Here is a 17,759-nt window from a genome sequence, read left to right on the forward strand (position 1 = left end):
TCATGGAGCTACTGACTGATTCAGGTAATCCGAGAGCCTTTCGCGATCATTATGTCCCATTTCTTGTGCTTTGCAATGCCACGTGCGACCTCGACCATGAATTTCAAGGACCTACCTGTGTAACAGCAAGTTTCCAGTTACATCTCCGCAAGTCTCTGCTACCCTCCGCGCGAGTTCTGCCGTAAACCAGGCACCAGCAGTTTTGCTGGCAAAACTTTCTAGTCTACCTCCAGCATGCACCATCTTGATTTTGGGAAGTCGATTTTCATGTTCCATTTAATTCAAACTATGAACTAAGTTACATCTCCGCGTCGCCCGAGTCTGGAGTTTTGCCAGGTTTTGCCACCCCGCGCGTGAGTTGTGCCGTGGACCAGGCACAACCAGTTTGACTAACAACATCTTTGCATGCCTGTAACCATTGACACCAATCTCGCTCCTGTCCATTCCTGGGACCTACAGCCGCCGTTACTGTCGATTGATTTCTTTTTTGGAACAACACGTTAGGACTGGGTGGCACTTCCGCACCAAGGTCTAGCACTAGATCCTCATCACGCTAGTCAACATCCCCTCTCTCCTTCCCATCAATACTCCTCGTCAGTTATTCCCATTGGTGTGACTAGCCCTAAGACTTCAAGTTGGTTCATGATTAAGATTTCATCATCATGATATGCAAAGGGAAAAAAAATTGTCAAGCAGAGACCACACCACACGCCCAAGTTCTGTACGGGGACGGCCGCCCCGATGAATGTGCTCGACGGTGACTCCAATTGGTGTCATGGCATCCGATGTCCATATGTGCTGATGTCAATAGGAAGTGAAAGCGCGGGGGGCAGCATTCGGAGCAGCAAGCCCAGCGATGGACGTGCCAAAACAGCGCAGGATAGGTACGTGCGAGGGCGGTACCGATGAACTTTGACTGAAAGATGGCAAGGAAATACGCTTACCGAGCAGTGGTTGAGGTCTTTGGCGCTAGTACCGTTGAGGAACTCGTGTTTCCCACAGAAGCTGACCCGATTTTGAAACCCAGCTATGTATGGCTGTTATCTTTCCTCGGCTCTGTTCTGTTCGGAAGGATTCTCCCCTTTTTCATTGACTGTGGCACGATGTCAGGCTGGCATATCGTGAATATTTTAATTTTATTACTTTGTCTTGAAGCGAACAAGATGCAATATAAAAACCCGTTCTCTTTCCCTCTTCCACCGCATCTCTCTATTTGTCTAATTCACCATGGAGGTCAAATCAACAGCTGTCAAGCAGCATGCTCACTCGTCTCCGTCTTCGGACACAACTTGGGTGGATTATTCTCCTTCAAGCATACGTCCTTACCTCTATCTGGCACGAGTGCATAATCCTGCTGGAACACTCCTGCTGTTCTACCCATGTGGTGGGTAGCTTCTGTAACGTTGTTGTCTCTGCCATTGACTTGAATAATAATAATCAGCATGGTCGGTCACCATGGCCTGCTACGCACACAGCGCACCGATGTCGACGGTGTGGACCTATGTCGGATTGTTCCTTGCTGCCGCCCAAGTGTTCCATGCTGCCGGCTGCGTGATCAATGACATGTGGGACAAAGATGTCGACGCTGCCGTTCGTAAGTGGTACATTTCAGTCAAGTGGTGGCTCTTAGTAACCATTCACTGTCAGCGCGAACAAGTACGCGACCTTTGGCTTCGGGTGATGTCTCGATGTTCCAGGCATTCGTGTTCCTTATTCCACAGCTGGCTCTTGGCGTGTGGCTGTTGATGCAGTTGAATGAATACAGGTGTGTTGGAGTTTCGCAATTTTTTTTTTTTTTTTTTTTACGTTAGTTCTCATGTTTATCATTTTTTTCTGTCTCAAGCTTGCGACTTGGACTTTCGTCCCTGGGCCTGGTCGTGTTGTATCCTGCCATGAAGCGGGTGACCAATTGGCCGCAGGCAGTGCTTGGTAAGTTATACTGAGTTTCAAGACCGCAGCGGTTATTAATGTCGTCAAATAGGCATGTGCTTCAACTGGGGAGCACTACTAGGTGCGGCTTCAGTTGTTGGAGCAGTTGACTGGCATGTGTACATTCCTCTGTACCTTGGAGCTGCCTGTTGGACAATTGTATACGATACTTCTTATGCTCGTCAAGTAAGGATCCTCCGTTACTGTCCGTGCTCATCAGCTGATCCAACGAAATCAGGACAGAGATGAAGACGCCAAATATGGCGTGCGCTCCACCACCATTATCTTTGGAGATCAGATCCGCCCTATTCTCGCGCTGTTCTCCCTCATTGTTTGTTCTCTGGTGTCGTACGCTGGATACTGCAATGGCCATGGCTTGCCATTCTTCGCCGGCGTTGCTATGGGCGGACTTCATCTTGCCCGACTCCTTGCCAGGACAGACTTTGAAAACAAGGAGAGCTGCGACGCTACTCTTCTCAGTAACGCTTGGTTCGGCTTCTGGGTCTGGGCGGGAGCTTTCGCCGACTTTGTTCTCAAAACTCAGCAATTCTAGATGCAATGCTTTTCTTCGATATTTCTGATTTTTCTTTTACTCGCAATACACTTTATCGTGCGCCGTAGAGATGTATTTCATGGTGACGACCATGACCTCCATGAGGTCAAGCATATAAATCGGAATGGCACCATCTTATGAGGCACCCGAACTAGGATTGGCTGTACAAAAAGTATCAAATTGGATAGATCGATTGAATGGCGTAGATGATATATATATATTGTTTACGTTCATGTGCCGAGTGATGCGGGGTGATCAAGACACAGCATGTACGTTTAATTGCTCTGAGGTTGCCAGGTTCCGTCTTTGTGATGTAGTGTATATAGGCGATGGGTATTACGGTTGACCGGTGGACGTATACATAGCCATAAGATTTAATCTGGAGTCTGCAATCCGATAGATGCGAGCCTGTGCGAGGTAAGTACAAGACTCAATAATGAGATACGAATTAAAGAATATATGTGCCCCACTTTTAACCTAAAATATCCAACCAGAAGCCAGTTCAGGCAGCCCGAACTTAGTACGTCAGTGGTCACTGGAAGCGATTACGTATTATACACTGGACATTCATAAATTCCAGGGAGTGCCCCAAGATTGATCTTCTCTGTCTAGGATCTATTATGGAATGTGTCGGTCGACACACCTTTCGTCTTGAAATCCTTGTTCGCGCGCATTTTCTGCTGCCGAGGCACCGTGTTACACTGAGTGCACGGTTTGCGAACATCTCATCGTCATTGTGCAAGCGGTTGATACTTTTGCATGGCATTATCAAGGAGGCGCTCCAGGCATGTCTTCTCCGGGCTGCTACTGCTGCAATTTCTGTACTGGAAGACTGCAACGAGTGTGACTGCCATCTGCATCACGATCTTTGCGTGTGGCCAGCTTGCACTCACTTTGGTGGCGTCTCTCGTAAGTAATTGTTTCGGCGACTGCAAGCTCACTTTGCATTTGTGCCTATGTTGGACATAGCCCTATTCGCAAGAGGCTTACTCCCGCCTACCTTAGGTGCTTGTCATGTCATCAATAGAAACCTGAGTTACTGATACGTTTTCTTGTGGATTATATAGTGACATGTCGAGTCCGTGTGATGAGGGTGACCGTGCTTGACTTCAAATCTTGGCCTTCGCCGTTTTGGGGGTAGGTTTGACTTCAGGGCTTTGTATTTGCCATAGCGGATATCAAAGATACATTACAGGTGAAGGACTACGACGAGCAGGCTATATATTATTGATTTATGTTTCATCAAGGTCGGAGCAAGAGGCGTTTCAGCGCTTCACTATATGCACACCATGCTTCACACGATTCATTCATTTGATGCTGGATCGTCTTTCGGAACCAACTCTCAATTGCCCAGTGACTCCCCAATAAGTTCATATGAGCCTGCTTCAACAGCGCCACCGTCAACTTACCTCGTGCTTGCTATCTTCTCGCGTGTATAACTGAAACCTGCCCATACAGCCATCAGCCATGCACTATGAGGGCTTACAAAGAGAAGAGCCGGTAATGCACATTGGTAGAGACAGTAAAAAGCCTTCATGCACCGCAGACAAGCTGCCAGTATGACAGAAGCTGATTTTACCTGTGTTTCTAGTACTACATAGTACAGCCGCAACACACGAGGGGGGGCAGAAGCGTGTCAGTCTTCTAGCAGGTTCCTTAGGTCATAAAGGCCTAGGTAACCTAATTCCTGCGAGCGCCTATCACATACCGGGGGAATCAGCACGTTACCTCTTACAAGATTTTAATCAAAAGCAGATCTGGACCGTTCCAGAGCACTCTAGCAAATGTAATTTTACTAGGTCAGTTTCCTCGCTGTGTCATACGCGAGGCTTTCCGCAGCACTGAATTGATTGCCGCTTATAACGGAGAGACCTGAAATGGAATGTTTTCTGCAAACGAACGTTTGAGCGCTAGCGCCGAGCAGCTGGTTTTGAAGATCCGAACAGTGTACGACTCAGTGCCGGCGCTAGAGGATGGGTATTTCAGCCCACCAACATCTCGCCCACGGGTAAATACATCCCCCCAACAGACACAAAACTGACTAGACTTTTACTACCTGTTCCCTGACATGTCATTCAGCAAGACATCAAATACGGCAGTAGACGCTGATCATGAGACAAGTTCGATTCCAGTACCAGTGTAAGAGCTATCATCCTTCCTACCATTCATATATTCAGGAAGACGTGTGCTTGATTGGTTCAGATATCGTCATGCAGCGCCCTCTGGACCATGGCCTTGGTTGGATTTCAACGTCGACCTTGCATTATCTGAGCCGCCATTTCGAAAGGGTGAACATGAATGGCGCGGATACCCACAAGAACTTTTCGGCAACTGGAGTCCAAATCCAGTGAAACGAAGCAAGATGTTAACGCAATGTGCACTCAATAATGAGACATGCGTCGTGTATGGCATTGACTTGACAGGCGACGGTGAATTCAAAACACGCGAGAAACAGCAGGTGCCGGAAGGGAATGAAACCAAATTCTGGTCAAATTTACAGAACGAGGCAAGTATTACCTTCACCCAGAGTGATCGTGACTACAACCACTAGCAGGATCGGAAGAACATCCGCGTTCGAGCATTATTCGTGGATAACTTGTCGGAACCCGTTTTGAAGATGTTGGGAACAAAGTTCGTGCTCCCGGGCCGGCTTGAATTTCGGCACTGAAATATCCTTTTATAGGTATATCGTCGAGCCTTTCTTCTTCTCATCCTCTACAAACTGGATCCCTTCGCGATACCGGGAAGACGTTCGACATGGGTCTGGGGATCGTACGTCTGATGACTGCCTTTTGATCCAGAGGTTCTCAATTTATTTCTCCGGGTAGATATCACAGTTATCCTTCCTTTTATTCGAACCACGGAGAAAAGGCCTTCTAGCTTACCAAGTATGTGTTTGTTATTTGTTCAATAGTTTGACTGTTTCTCATCACAAAACGTACAGAACAGAAAAGAAGGAGGGATACCATAGATGTCATGTCACCCCTTCACCTACACGACGGTAACCGACCCTTGCCTTTACCGCACGGTTTTGTCTGACTCCTTTTGTTATAGGCGAACATGTTCAAATCCTTCTCATCGACCTTCTGGCGATTCATATGATCCGTGACAAGAAATCCTCCACAATCATATCGTATCATCCTACGCTGCCTGATCGCACTACCGCCGAGCGCTTGTATCAAGTTATGGAGCGCGCAGGTGGAAGTGTTTACTGGAGTAAAATATTCAAGGCATCCGAAGATCCAACCTTTTTCTTTTTGGCAATCTTGTGGTACGCGCTATATGCGTGGGATGAAACATTTGAAGTGCTATATAACCACATCAAAGAGTTGGTATGTATGCAATTTGTTCGAGTTGCGGAGAAGGCTCATCATTCCCAGGAGGTCATATTGAATGACTACAACTTCAAAGCTATGGACGAACTCAACTATGACCTCCATAGCCTTCTGGCGCACCTCCTCCAGTACCAAACTCTCCTTCATGATTTCGAGATATCGGTCAAATTTGTCGAGGAGACGCCGAACCCTGCGATGGAACATTCAGACAATATGCGCACCACAAAAGAATTGATGGAGCGAGAATGCAAGAACCTTCTTGCCGAAATCGACAGGTTGCACAGGAGATGTGGGATGTTCATCAGTCGATTAAAGAATGCCACAGATTTGGCATTTGCGACTGTAAACATCCAGGATAGCCGTCAAACATCCACGTTAACGAGGGCAACACTTCGAGACTCTGCAGCGATGAAACAGGTACGCTGGCAGCTACATGCCACATGTACACTGCCAAAGCTCATGCCTTCTGCAGATATCATACCTGACCATGATCTTCTTGCCCGCCAGTTTCACTGCGGTATGTATTTGGATGTATAACACACACAGAAGCACTCACTAATTGAACAGTCGGTCTTTGGAATGAACGTGCGCGAAATTAATCCTGGTTCTCTAGAGTCGATCAAACGCTACGTTTGGGTGTCTTTCTTACTGACTCTTGTCACGACATGGGTCGTTGTCGCTGTACAACCATACACTAAAATACACGAGGATGGAGCTGGCGTTTGGCGGAGGGCTGCTTGGCCTGTATTTTTCCTCTCTCGTATCATTATTGAGTACTTCAAGTCTTTCTCGATCAAGGGCAAGAAGACCTCGCCACAGGAAGATGACATCCCCTTGGGTTCATATCACAACAGCAGAACTCGTCTTTCTTCTTCGTTGAAGTTAGGGGACGTTGTTCTTGAACGGGTTACAATTGGCGGTTGATCGTCTATGTAGTGACTCGTGAGTGTTTCCGGGTACACACTTCAGAATGCGAGGGACCCGAGTTGACCATTGCAATCCACTTAACAATTACATAGCAGGTAGAACACATTGCACGAAATCTGTACATACATCACAAAGATCCTGATATCATTCATGTGCCCCGACATTTCATTCTACATGACCCTTATGTTACAGCTTGAGTGAAGCAAAAGATCACCCTTCCGAATGTGAAATACGTAGGTGGGAGTAGAGTAGGGTATAGCACGCGTATACCCGCGGGTCGGAGGATTAACACCATACCGATACTAATAACCTGCGGGTACACAAACAAGAAATAGTGATACTACCTCACCTAACGCTCTCGTCTTCTCATTTTCCAATAGACGGCTGAACACCGAGTTTTCTTGAGTGCGTCTGTGAGTGAAAATCAATCAAGGTCCATGCAGACGCGAGCAGTGAGTTCACATACTTAGATCAGCTTCGTCATCCTGTTCGCTGGCAGGAGCTGCATCATTGTCATCAACATCAATTACTTTCGGAGCCGCGTAGTGCAACTCGGAGGGGGTTGCTTCGACCTGTGGAAGGATAAACCTGACACTTTTTGCAACATTATCCGCTATGGACTGCAGACTCGACGATGATATGTTTGAAGTTTCTGAACGTGTTGGGGTAGACTCAGCGAGCGAGGCCATGTCATTGGCAGTAGACTTATTGACCACAATGATGGAGTGAATGGTGGGAACATTGAGAAATGTAGAGTCTGTCCTCACCCTATACTGTTGAATCACCGAGTTATCATTGAAGCAGCGAGAGATAGGATCAAAGCAGCGGGTCACGGTTGCAGTCAACGACCTCCGAAAAATAAGGATCACAGTGAGTGCCGAATCTTTGTCATGTCCAATGTATAACACTGCGGAGAAGTGCGGCAACATACCTGTGAACATAGCCGTATACCATGCTAACGGGTATGATATGACCGGTACCACATCTCTACACCGCACCCGTACCCGCCATATCCGTGACCCCTATACCTGCGATGTAGCATATACCCGTGCTATACCATGAGTGAGAGTGAAAATTGCAGCGACCTTGAAAATAAAATATGTTCGTGAATACCCAGGGTGACTCGGAGTAACAAAAGACACGACTCACATTAAACACGGTCATACCAACATCGTGCCAGTGGTGAGAATACTCGATATTGAATCCAGTATACATGTACTGGTCTGTCGTCTGGATTGGACAGTAGAGGCAGTTTGATGTCGCATCGAGGCTTGCTAGATAATTGCCCGCGTAAGGGTCCATATCATCATGTGGCTGAAAACCAAAAAGTATGTTTTACTCAAATAACATGCATGTTTTTATCAAGGTCAGAGCAAGAGGTGGAGCGCCTCTTGAGGTGTTTCAGCGATTCGCTACTAGTATATGCACATCATATTTCACACGATTCATCCATTTTTATGCTGAATCGTTTTTCAGAAGCAACTCTCCATCCGTGAAAATCGCTCAAGTGACTCCCTAGTAATATCATATGAGCCTGGTTTGATAGCGCCACCATCAACTCACCTCATGTTTCTCGGGTCCCATTACAACCTATCTTGGTCACATGTATCACTGAACCTGCCCATGCAGCCACCAGCCATGGTCTCCCTGCTTATGAGGGCTCAGAGAAGAGCTGCCAATACGCATTGGTAGGGACAGTAAAAAGTCTTCTTCATGCACTGCAGACAAGCCGCCAGTGTGACAAAAGTAAATTTTACCCATGTTTCTAGTACATAGTACAGTCGCAAACAATTTTTTTCAGCCCAGGGGCAGAAGCTTGTCAGTCGTCTAGCAGGTTCCTTAGATGATAAGGCCCGAATAACCTCATTGCTGTGAGCGCCTATCACAAAGTGGAGGAGTCAACACGTTACCTCTTACAAGATTTCAATCAAAAGCCGATCTGGACCTGGCTAGAGCATTCCAGACCTAGGGTAGAGCATCCCAGAGCACTCTAAAATTCCTTTTGAACGTAATTTCACTGGCGGCAAAGGGTAGTAAAATGTCAGTTTCCTCGCTGTGTCACTGCAACACTGGATTGATTACCGCTAATGACGGAGATACCTAAAACGAAATGTTCTTGAAAACCATCGCTGAATGCTGCGCAGCTAGTTTGATGGGTGATCCGAACCCTGCAGTATGTGACCCAGCGCTGGCGCTAGTGAATGAGTATTTCAGGCGCACCAACATCTCGCCCATGGGTGAATACACCCCTCCTAACAGACACAACACTGAGACTTTGACTACCTGGCATGTCATCAAATACGGCAGTAGACACGGAGACAAGTTCGATTCCAGTACCGGTGTAAGAGTTCTCATCTTTCCCATCATTCAAATATTCAGGAAGACATGCCCTTGACTCTTGGTTCAGATATCGTCATGCAGCACCCTCTGGACCATGGCCTTGGTTGGATTTCAACGTCGACCTTTCACTCTCTGAGCTGCCATTTCGAAAGGGTGAACATGAATGGCGCGGATACCCACAAGAACTTTTCGGCAACTGGAGTCCAGGTCCAGTGGCACGAAGCAAGATGTTAACGCAATGTGCACGCAATGCGACATGCGTCGTATATAGCATTGACTTGACAGGCGACGGTGAATTCAAAACACGCGAGAAAGAGCAGGTGTCGAAAGAGAATGAAACCGAATTCTGGTTGAAGTTACAGAACGAGGCAAGTATTACTTTTACCCAGAGTGATCGTGACTACAATCACTAGCAGGATCGGAAGAACATCCGCGTTCGAGCGTTATTTGTGGATAACTTGTCGCAATCCGTTTTGAAGATGTTGGGGACAAAGTTCGTGCTCCCGGCGGGCCGGCTTGAATTTCGGCGCTGAAATATCCTTTTTTAGGTATAACGTCGAGCCTTTCTTCTTCTCATCCTCCACAAACTGGATTCCTTCGCGATACCGTGAACTTGAAGACGTTCGAAATGGATCTGGGGATCGTACGTCTGATGATTGCCTTTTGGTCCAGAGATCGTCAATTTGGTTTTCCGAGTAGATATCACAGTTATCCTTCCTTTTATTCGGACCACGAAGAAAAGGCCTTCTAACTTACCAAGTATGTGTTTATTATTTGTTCGATAGTTGACTGTTTCTCATCACAAAACATACAGAACGGAAAGGGAAGAAGAATACTATAGATGTCATGTCACCCCTTCACCTACCCGACGGTAATCCACACTTGACTTTACTTCACGGTTTTGTCTGAGCCCTTTCATTATAGGCGAACATGTTCAAATCCTCCTCATCGACCTTCTGGCAATTCATATGATCCGTGACAAGAACTCCTCCACAATCATATCGTATCATCCTACGCTGCCTGATCGCACCACCGCCAAGCGCTTGTATCAAGTCATGGAACGGGCAGGTGGAAGTGTTTACTGGAATAAGATATTCGAAGCATCCGAAGATCCAACCTTTTTCTTTCTAGCAATCTTGTGGTACGCGCTGTATGCATGGGATGAAACATTTGAAGTGCTGTATAACCGCATCAAGGATTTGGTATGTATGCAATTTGTTCGAGTCGTGGAGAAGGCTCATCATCCTCAGGAGGTAATTCTAAATGACTACAACTTCAAAGCTATGGACGACCTCAACTATGACCTCCACAGCCTTCTGGCGCACCTCCTCCAGTACCAAACTCTTCTTCATGATTTCGAGGTATCGGTCGATCTTGTTAAGGAGACTCGAAATCCTGCAATGGCAGATTCAGGGAATAGGGACATTACAAAAGAATTGATGGATCGAGAATGCAAGAATCTTCTTGCCGAAATCAACAGGCTGCACAGGAGATGTGAGATGTTCATCAATCGATTAAAAAATGCCACAGATTTGGCATTCGCTACTGTAAACATTGTGGATAGCTATGAAACGCATGAGATGACGGAGGCAACCCTTCGAGACTCTGCAGCGATGAAACAGGTACGCTGGCAGCTACGTGTACACTGACAAAGCTCATACCTTCTGCAGATATCATACCTGACCATGATCTTTTTGCCCGCCAGTTTCACCGCGGTATGTATTTGGATGTATTACACACAGAAGCACTCACTGATTTGAGCAGTCGGTCTTTGGAATGAACGTGCGCGAAATAAATTCCGGTTCCCTAGAGTCGATCAAACGCTATATTTGGGTGTCATTCTTATTGACTTCGGTCACGACATGGGTCGTTATCGCTGTACAACCAAACAAGACGATCCACAAGGACGGAGCTAACATGTGGCAGAGGGCTGCTTGGCCTGTGTTATTCTTTTCTCGTATAATTATCATGTTCTTCAAGTTCTTGATCATGGGCAAGAAGACCTCGCCACAGGAAAACAATCACCCCTTGGGTCTATATCGCAGGAGATGAGGTCGTTCTTTGCTAGAGCACGCCGTTTTTGAAGAGGGTGCGATTGGCGGTTGATCGTCCGTCCATGTAGTGACTCTACGGACAGGATTACACTTCAGAAAGCGAGGGATTCAAGTTGACCATTGCAATACACTTGTCGATTACATAGCAAGTAGAACACATTGCACGGAATCTGTACATATGTATACAACACAAAGCTCCTGATATTATTCAGGTGCCCTGACATTTCATTCTACATAACCCTTGTGTTACAGCTTGAGTGAAGGCAAAAAATTACCCTTCCGGATACGAAATACGTAGGTGAGAGTGAAAATTGCAGCGACCTTGGAAGTAAATTGGTTCGTGAATACCCAGAGTGAGCAGTAAAGGATGCGACTCACATTAAACACGGTGACACCAAGCATGATACCAACGTCGCGCCAGCGGTGAGAATACTGAATATTGAATCCAGTATACATGTACTGGTCCGTCGTCTGGAACGGACAGTAGAGGCAGTTCGATGTCGCATTGGGATTTGCTAGATATCCGCCCGCATAAGACATGAAAGGATCCATATAATCAGCACACGTGAGTCCCGTGGGAGGAACAATCGGAACAAATTCCGTTGACGCGCAAACAATCTCCTGTCCGCCAACCGCTAAGAGGGAGTTGAGCTCAATACCGAAGCCAGAACTAAGTAAGTACAAACCTTGACCGAAAAGGCCTTCAATGAGATAGGTGAAAGGTGAAACCCTATACATCCACCGCCACCAACCCAATGCACGGAATGGCTGCAGGACACCGTTACTACACCATAGATCAGCAAACAGCGATGTTATCCGTTAAGGAATCTGACTTACAATATCACGACAAATGAGAAGAGTGTGCTGAACAACAACGAGGCAATAAATGCAGTTGGAGCCATGGAAGCAATTGCAAGTGCGACTGTCGTGTAATAGAGCGGGAATACGACGCCATACATCAGATAGGTGTATCCGGCCCGGTCGTTGTGGAATCCGACTGTCCAGTACCAGCAAACAAAGAAGATCGACGAGCAGAAAATGTTCCAAGGTATCTCAACGAGGATTTGAGAAGTGACGAGAGCACTCCACTTGTACATCCTACTCTGGCGTTCCCGGACCTCGTAAATTGACCGAATGTCGATGTAGATCGCCTGCATCTGTTGAGAAATGGGGACACACAAAATCGTGGCCAAGAAAATTGACTATGAAACTGATTAGCGAACAAAGCTGGTTCATCTAATGTCGAAAGTCATACGAAGAGTTTGTTTTGTGTACCCTGGAGGGAGTCTTTCGTCTTGAAGAATGTGAAGCCGATCAATAGCCCGCCAGCGATATTGAGAACGAGCTTTGCCATCAAGTAGGTTGGATTCCGCCAATATACTTGGAAGTTGCGTTGTGTAAGAGCAATGGTCTGGTGCTTCCATGAAGTAGCAAACTGTGTGCGTAGCTCTGTCTGGACAACGGGACGAGATCGACCTTCAGCATGAATGCGCCCAAGCTCTTCTTCAAGGGCGGCAGCTTCTGGCGAAATTCGCCAGACGTTATGCCAATCAATAGATGTGCTCGCGGTCGCTCCAGCACCAATGACATCAAGCATGTATTCCGCACTGCCATAGCTCAATTTCACGAATGCCTCTAAACCAACAAAGAACTTACGGGTTCGCATCCTCATCACAGGGTGGGGCCCCATTACACTCGAAATATTTCAACATCGTAGAAGATTTGTCCCCAATGTCACCAAAATAGACGGTTTGGCCGCCCTTGCGAAGGAGGAGAAGTTTGTCAAATAACTGGAAAAGCTCCCCGGAAGGTTGGTGAATGCTAATCGAGTTCAGAATGAGAACGCTATCAGACACATACAAACTCACGTGCACAAGATGGCTTGTCCACTATCGGCAAGCTCACGGAGGAATGTTATGATGGCCCAAGCTGATTGGGAATCGAGACCAGACGTAGGTTCATCAAGGAAAAGAAGAAGCTTGGGCTGTTGGCAGGCTAAGTTAGAAGAGGATGCTACATCTTCAAAGACGTACATACCTTCGCGGCTAGTTCAACAGCTATTGTGGTGCGCTTTTTATGTTCAACGCCTAATGTGCCCACAACTGCGTTTGCATAGGATTGGAGACCACACATTTGGAGGCACTTGTCAACGCTGAATGGTGTCAGTCGGAATTGTTAATGGTGCAACGTAGAAGAGGGGGACATACTGGGCTTGAATCTCCTCCATAGGGACAAATTCCGATTGTCTAAGATGAGCTGAAGAAAGAATGGCTTCCCGAACAGTGGCTTGGGGTAGATGGGTATCCATCTGTTGACAATATCCCCTAAACCAGTTCTTAGTGTTGCCCACTGACGACTTGGCTTTCACCTACGTTTGCGCTTGGAAATCTGCGGGAAGTGGTTGTCCGTTGATGAAACGGTCGCCTGAAACGACACCAACATCGACGCGCTGGGCAAGGACATTGAGCAGAGTAGTCTATCACGTTCTGATCAGTCTACAGCGAGGTTGAGCAGTAATATGACGATAACCTTTCCTGCACCCGATTCGCCCATGAGGGCGGTGAGCTTGCCAGGGGCGACATAACCAGAGACATCGTCTAATAACCTCCTCTCTGATCCCCCTGAAATTGGTACGACATACTGCACATGGTGCCAGGTGAAGATATCTGGAGGCGCATGTTTCTTCTTTCCGTCAGATGCCCTGCTCTCCTTGTGTGCGTTTTCATTAGGTGGTGCTGATGGTTGCGCTTTTTCCTCATCTCTGCGTACACTGGCGGGTCCAACAGACCCTGCGCCCTTTGAAGGTTTGAAGAGAGTGACAGCAGAATCGAATGCAGACCCGGTGTTGAATTCGGTTGCGAAGAGCAACATCATAAGGAAGGCGACACCGAATGCACAGATGATACCGTAATCCTGATAAAAAATAAATTAAGCTGTCATGAGTCACATTAGAAGACCATATTGGGACCTACGCGCCAAAGATCGCTGTACTTGTAATCGTAAGATAGGTAGGTGAAGGTGTTACCGTTGACAGTTGGCATTCCAGGCTGAGCCCCAACTGTGGTGCAGACCTGATTAGCTAGCGATACATTTTCATATCCAGGACCCTGAGGGACTAAGGTGGAGCATGTCCCGTTCAAAGTGTGGAATTCGTTCATCATCAATGATTCAAATCCGTATCCGAGAGGCTGAAAAGATGTCTCAGTATGGCACTTGAAAAAAATAAGTCATCCTACATTCAAGTAAGTGATCCAGCGCAGGGCGCCCGGGATGTTGAGCTTAGGAATAGTGTAACCGGTGTACAGCGAGAAGACCAAAACACCGATTCCAGCTACTGATGTAGCACTAGACTCTTCTTTGAAAGCAGCAGCGACCAGCCTGAAAAATCCTTTCATGGCGGTCGTCATCGTGAATACCACTAAGAAGAATATGCTGTCGGAAAAGGCGTATCAAATCAGTACCGTAAACTTGTATACAGGAAACCACTGACAAGAACTGCGATGCTGTCCTCTGAAGATCGACCAGGAAGTAGAGAAGTACAGAGAAAACGCCCTGGATGACGAACGTAATTGGTATATCGACAACTGTGTGAGCCAGACTCTCGATGAATGGATAATACATCGCTGCTTTGTGGTGACGGAGAACTATGGGACGTTGAGCATAGAGAGCAGGTATTTCTGCCATAGCGGATAAAGCGCCAAAAAACAATGCACTATAGCCTTATTAGGAACATGGTGACCAGAAGAATACAGAAGAACAAACAAAAATAAGATGCCCCCGCGAGAGAAGTAACCAGAAGTTGCATCAGGGAGGTCGTAGAAGACGGTGCCCATCACGATAGCTTGGAATATTTGTGCACTTAGGAAGCATCAACACGTTATGTCAACATAAGCATATAATTGGTACGCACACAAGTTGCACCACTTGGGCCCCGACATCGCCCTTTATTATCTGAACACGGCGGACCATTACTGCCCTGACTTGCATTGGGATTGATATCGTATAGGAGTTACTCTTAGGTGCAGAAGTTGCATGCTCCATCACTGCACTAAGTCTGTATGCCTCCCTGCGTTCGGGTTTGCCTACGTAGTGGTTGCGATAATGATCGATTGATTGACGGTTTGCTTGCCCTAGCGGAGATGAGAGGAAATAAGCTGCCATTTCCTCGGCCGTTCTGGGTATTGATCCTTCAACATCAGTGCGGAAGTTTCTCGCATTCGGATCCGTGACTGGAAAATCTCAGATCACGATGAGGACCATTACACTGATACGCACCAGAAACAAGGAAATCAGAAGTCGTTTGCCGGTGGTAAGGTTCATATCCCATATTTATGAAATATTGGCGCGCCTCTTTTGCTGGCCCAAAGTAGACCATTCGGCCTTCGGAGATTACGCATACCTTGTCAAACAGATTATATAACTGTTCACCGGCTTGGTAAATAGAGACGACTGTCGTGATCCGACCGATATCAGTGCCAATACGAAGTGCCTGAATGAACTCCAGCGCTGTCGACGAATCCAAACCACGGGTTGAGCTAGAACTCATCAGCGCTCATCACAGACAACGAATCAAATACGACAAACTTGTCCCAAGAGCTGATTAAACTTCTGCATGACAAAGCCTCTGCGATAGAAACACGCTTCTTCTCTCCACCTGATACACCTCGTATCGCGGCGTTCCCAACGACGGTATTGCGTGCGTGGTGCAGTCCGAATATTCTGATTAGGATATCGACCACGTCGCGATTAAACTGTTCGCGGGACTGGTCGGCGAACCGCGTATGGGGGGTACGTGTTTTGATTGCGAAGGATAATGTCTGCTCAACTGTGAGGGTCGGAAAATGGACGTCATCTTCGGGACAGTAGATGACATCGCCGCGATATTGCTTGGCTATTTCCTCAGGGGTGAAGGAGTCATAACATACGTCACCTTCGACAGCTTGGTACTCCGACGTCTGATTGGAGAGCACCTTCAGGAACGTGCTACAGCCTGCACCAGGACGGCCTAGAACAACTGGGGGAAGTCAGCATACAATGATCAAGTCAAACACAAGCTAGACTTACGCAACATCTCTCCTGGCATTACCACACCTTCAAAGCCTGACAGAATGTCACGGTTAGGGGGATTGCGCATTGTTGCGATATTTTCAAAGGCAGTCAAGGGATTTAGCATCGAGCCCATTGTGGGCTGGAGGGATGCACGTGCTCCAAGGCCAACTACGCGTAAATCCTTGAACATCACGCCCAACTCACGGTCCTTGATAGACTCTTCACCCCGTCTACAATACGTTGTTACAGCCAGTGATGAGATGGTAGCGAATGACATACCGTCGAACGAGGTCCTTTAAAGTTTGCTCAAAATCAAAGCCATCTTGAGCACTACTGCCACTTTCCATGGCAATAGATATCATGGATTTGCGATTATCGGCCATTTTAGGTTTTTGCAAAGGCGGAAGAGGAAAGTTTTCTAGCGGACGGTGGGATCGAGTAGATCGTGCTGTCATCGTTCGTTCCAACTCGTGCATGCTGGCTGGATCGAGGAAGGTAAACGGCAGGCGAGGTTGGGCTTCATCTCTCGAGGGAGCGTGGGCAGACTGATCATGAGTTGCATCCATTTCTTGCGTTTGACCAGGGAATTCCATGGTGGGTGGATGAAGAACTGTTGATATTACCTCTGCCGTCTAAATAGCAGAAGGGCCGAGGCTGATGTGATCTTCTGAAACAGAAGATCAAATTTGGATGATTCCTAGGGTAAACAATCAACGGGACGATAGTGGAATGTACGTACACCGCAGGAGACCGACGACATATTATGAAATGGAACTTTATTCCACGAGAAAGACTTACAAAGTAGAACTACCCTTGTGGGATTCGGCCACTGTGACCATGCCCGAGCACATAAACAACCCCGCAGTCCATTTACAATAGAGATAACGCCGATCCAAACAATTGGGCTTGAACTGCTCCTCACGGTCAGAAGGGTACAACAACCAATCAGGAATCAACAATTTGCTCGGGGAGAACGTCCTTCTACGTTTGCCCGAGGGATGCCCGACGTTGCACTTGCGTCAGCACGGATCATCCGCAGTCAGCAGGATGGATTCATTCAGTGAAGAAATTTTTAAACAAGATGTGTTAGTGTAACGTTAATACCAGGAGAGATGAATTGGATACGCAACTCTATTTTTCACAAGGACGAGCACTACACACTTAGCTATGCTGAGTTCGGAACCCTTCGAGAGAACAGTGATGAATTAAACATACACAGACCATGATGAGGACCACATATCAGAGTCTTTCATCAACTTGAAGCTGGCAAACACAACGAGGTGTCTGTGACTATTATGTCACATGTTTGATGTGACTGCAACCTACGTAGTTACCATCACGCCGCTTGCAACTCCATCTGACATATGTGCTGCTTCGCGATTGCAGCAACTTCCTTCTGCCAGGAAAAATTACAATGGGCCCAATATGCAGGTTGATTATCCCTGCAGGTAAGAGATCTTGGACAAATACATGTGACCCCAGTTCCTGATTATCAGGCGTAGTCGGATGTAGGTAGGGTTGGGTAGTTACTATAGGCAATACTATCCAGCCGCCCTTAGACCACAGAACCTT

General features: G+C 47.0%; 5 protein-coding genes across 5 annotated transcripts; 3 read left to right on the forward strand and 2 right to left on the reverse strand.

The window, feature by feature from the left end:
• Positions 1 to 1,227: 1,227 nt before the first annotated feature.
• EDB93DRAFT_1274538 (4-hydroxybenzoate polyprenyl transferase) lies at positions 1,228 to 2,982 on the forward strand (the record flags this gene model as incomplete). The annotated part of the gene is made up of 6 exons (XM_041454386.1): positions 1,228 to 1,384; positions 1,442 to 1,594; positions 1,648 to 1,765; positions 1,844 to 1,929; positions 1,982 to 2,115; positions 2,168 to 2,982. 6 exons carry the CDS (start codon positions 1,228 to 1,230, stop codon positions 2,480 to 2,482), a joined length of 963 nt encoding a protein of 320 aa, XP_041312983.1. The 3' UTR covers positions 2,483 to 2,982.
• Positions 2,983 to 4,550: 1,568 nt separating this feature from the next.
• On the forward strand, positions 4,551 to 6,927 carry EDB93DRAFT_1324706 (uncharacterized protein; the record flags this gene model as incomplete). Its single annotated transcript, XM_041455018.1, has 10 exons — positions 4,551 to 4,602; positions 4,660 to 4,940; positions 5,037 to 5,113; positions 5,166 to 5,254; positions 5,311 to 5,370; positions 5,427 to 5,483; positions 5,537 to 5,814; positions 5,863 to 6,234; positions 6,290 to 6,334; positions 6,385 to 6,927. 10 exons carry the CDS (start codon positions 4,551 to 4,553, stop codon positions 6,739 to 6,741), a joined length of 1,668 nt encoding a protein of 555 aa, XP_041312984.1. The 3' UTR covers positions 6,742 to 6,927.
• A 166-nt stretch (positions 6,928 to 7,093) lies between these two features.
• On the reverse strand, positions 7,094 to 8,046 carry EDB93DRAFT_1099647 (uncharacterized protein; the record flags this gene model as incomplete). The annotated part of the gene is made up of 5 exons (XM_041446934.1): positions 7,094 to 7,155; positions 7,211 to 7,512; positions 7,676 to 7,731; positions 7,773 to 7,829; positions 7,894 to 8,046. 5 exons carry the CDS (start codon positions 8,044 to 8,046, stop codon positions 7,094 to 7,096), a joined length of 630 nt encoding a protein of 209 aa, XP_041312985.1.
• A 590-nt stretch (positions 8,047 to 8,636) lies between these two features.
• EDB93DRAFT_275115 (uncharacterized protein) lies at positions 8,637 to 11,260 on the forward strand. Its single transcript, XM_041455931.1, has 10 exons — positions 8,637 to 9,085; positions 9,152 to 9,452; positions 9,501 to 9,577; positions 9,633 to 9,727; positions 9,784 to 9,843; positions 9,899 to 9,955; positions 10,009 to 10,286; positions 10,335 to 10,706; positions 10,755 to 10,799; positions 10,849 to 11,260. The coding sequence occupies exons 1-10, from the start codon at positions 9,033 to 9,035 to the stop codon at positions 11,134 to 11,136; spliced, it is 1,626 nt and encodes a 541-aa protein (XP_041312986.1). The 5' UTR covers positions 8,637 to 9,032; the 3' UTR covers positions 11,137 to 11,260.
• Positions 11,261 to 11,384: 124 nt separating this feature from the next.
• On the reverse strand, positions 11,385 to 16,464 carry EDB93DRAFT_1075494 (ABC-2 type transporter-domain-containing protein; the record flags this gene model as incomplete). The annotated part of the gene is made up of 19 exons (XM_041445166.1): positions 11,385 to 11,459; positions 11,517 to 11,773; positions 11,825 to 11,922; positions 11,976 to 12,340; positions 12,394 to 12,745; positions 12,795 to 12,959; positions 13,007 to 13,122; positions 13,176 to 13,290; positions 13,346 to 13,462; positions 13,511 to 13,614; positions 13,668 to 14,051; positions 14,111 to 14,326; positions 14,375 to 14,570; positions 14,629 to 14,850; positions 14,901 to 14,996; positions 15,049 to 15,367; positions 15,414 to 15,673; positions 15,723 to 16,152; positions 16,203 to 16,464. 19 exons carry the CDS (start codon positions 16,462 to 16,464, stop codon positions 11,385 to 11,387), a joined length of 4,149 nt encoding a protein of 1,382 aa, XP_041312987.1.
• Between the last annotated feature and the right edge of the window lie 1,295 nt (positions 16,465 to 17,759).

Source organism: Suillus bovinus (assembly GCF_016758785.1).
Source record: "Suillus bovinus strain UH-Sbo-P2 chromosome Unknown EDB93scaffold_2, whole genome shotgun sequence".
Lineage (NCBI taxonomy): Eukaryota > Fungi > Basidiomycota > Agaricomycetes > Boletales > Suillaceae > Suillus > Suillus bovinus.

Excerpts from the sequence above, each read along its gene's own strand:
- EDB93DRAFT_275115 (XM_041455931.1), top strand. The coding sequence starts at position 9,033 with ATGTCATCAAATACGGCAGTAGACACGGAGACAAGTTCGATTCCAGTA. Across the intron at positions 9,578-9,632 it reads TTGAAGATGTTGGGGACAAA|GTATAACGTCGAGCCTTTCT; the intron begins GTTCGTGCTCCC and ends ATCCTTTTTTAG. Across the intron at positions 9,844-9,898 it reads AAGGCCTTCTAACTTACCAA|AACGGAAAGGGAAGAAGAAT; the intron begins GTATGTGTTTAT and ends CAAAACATACAG.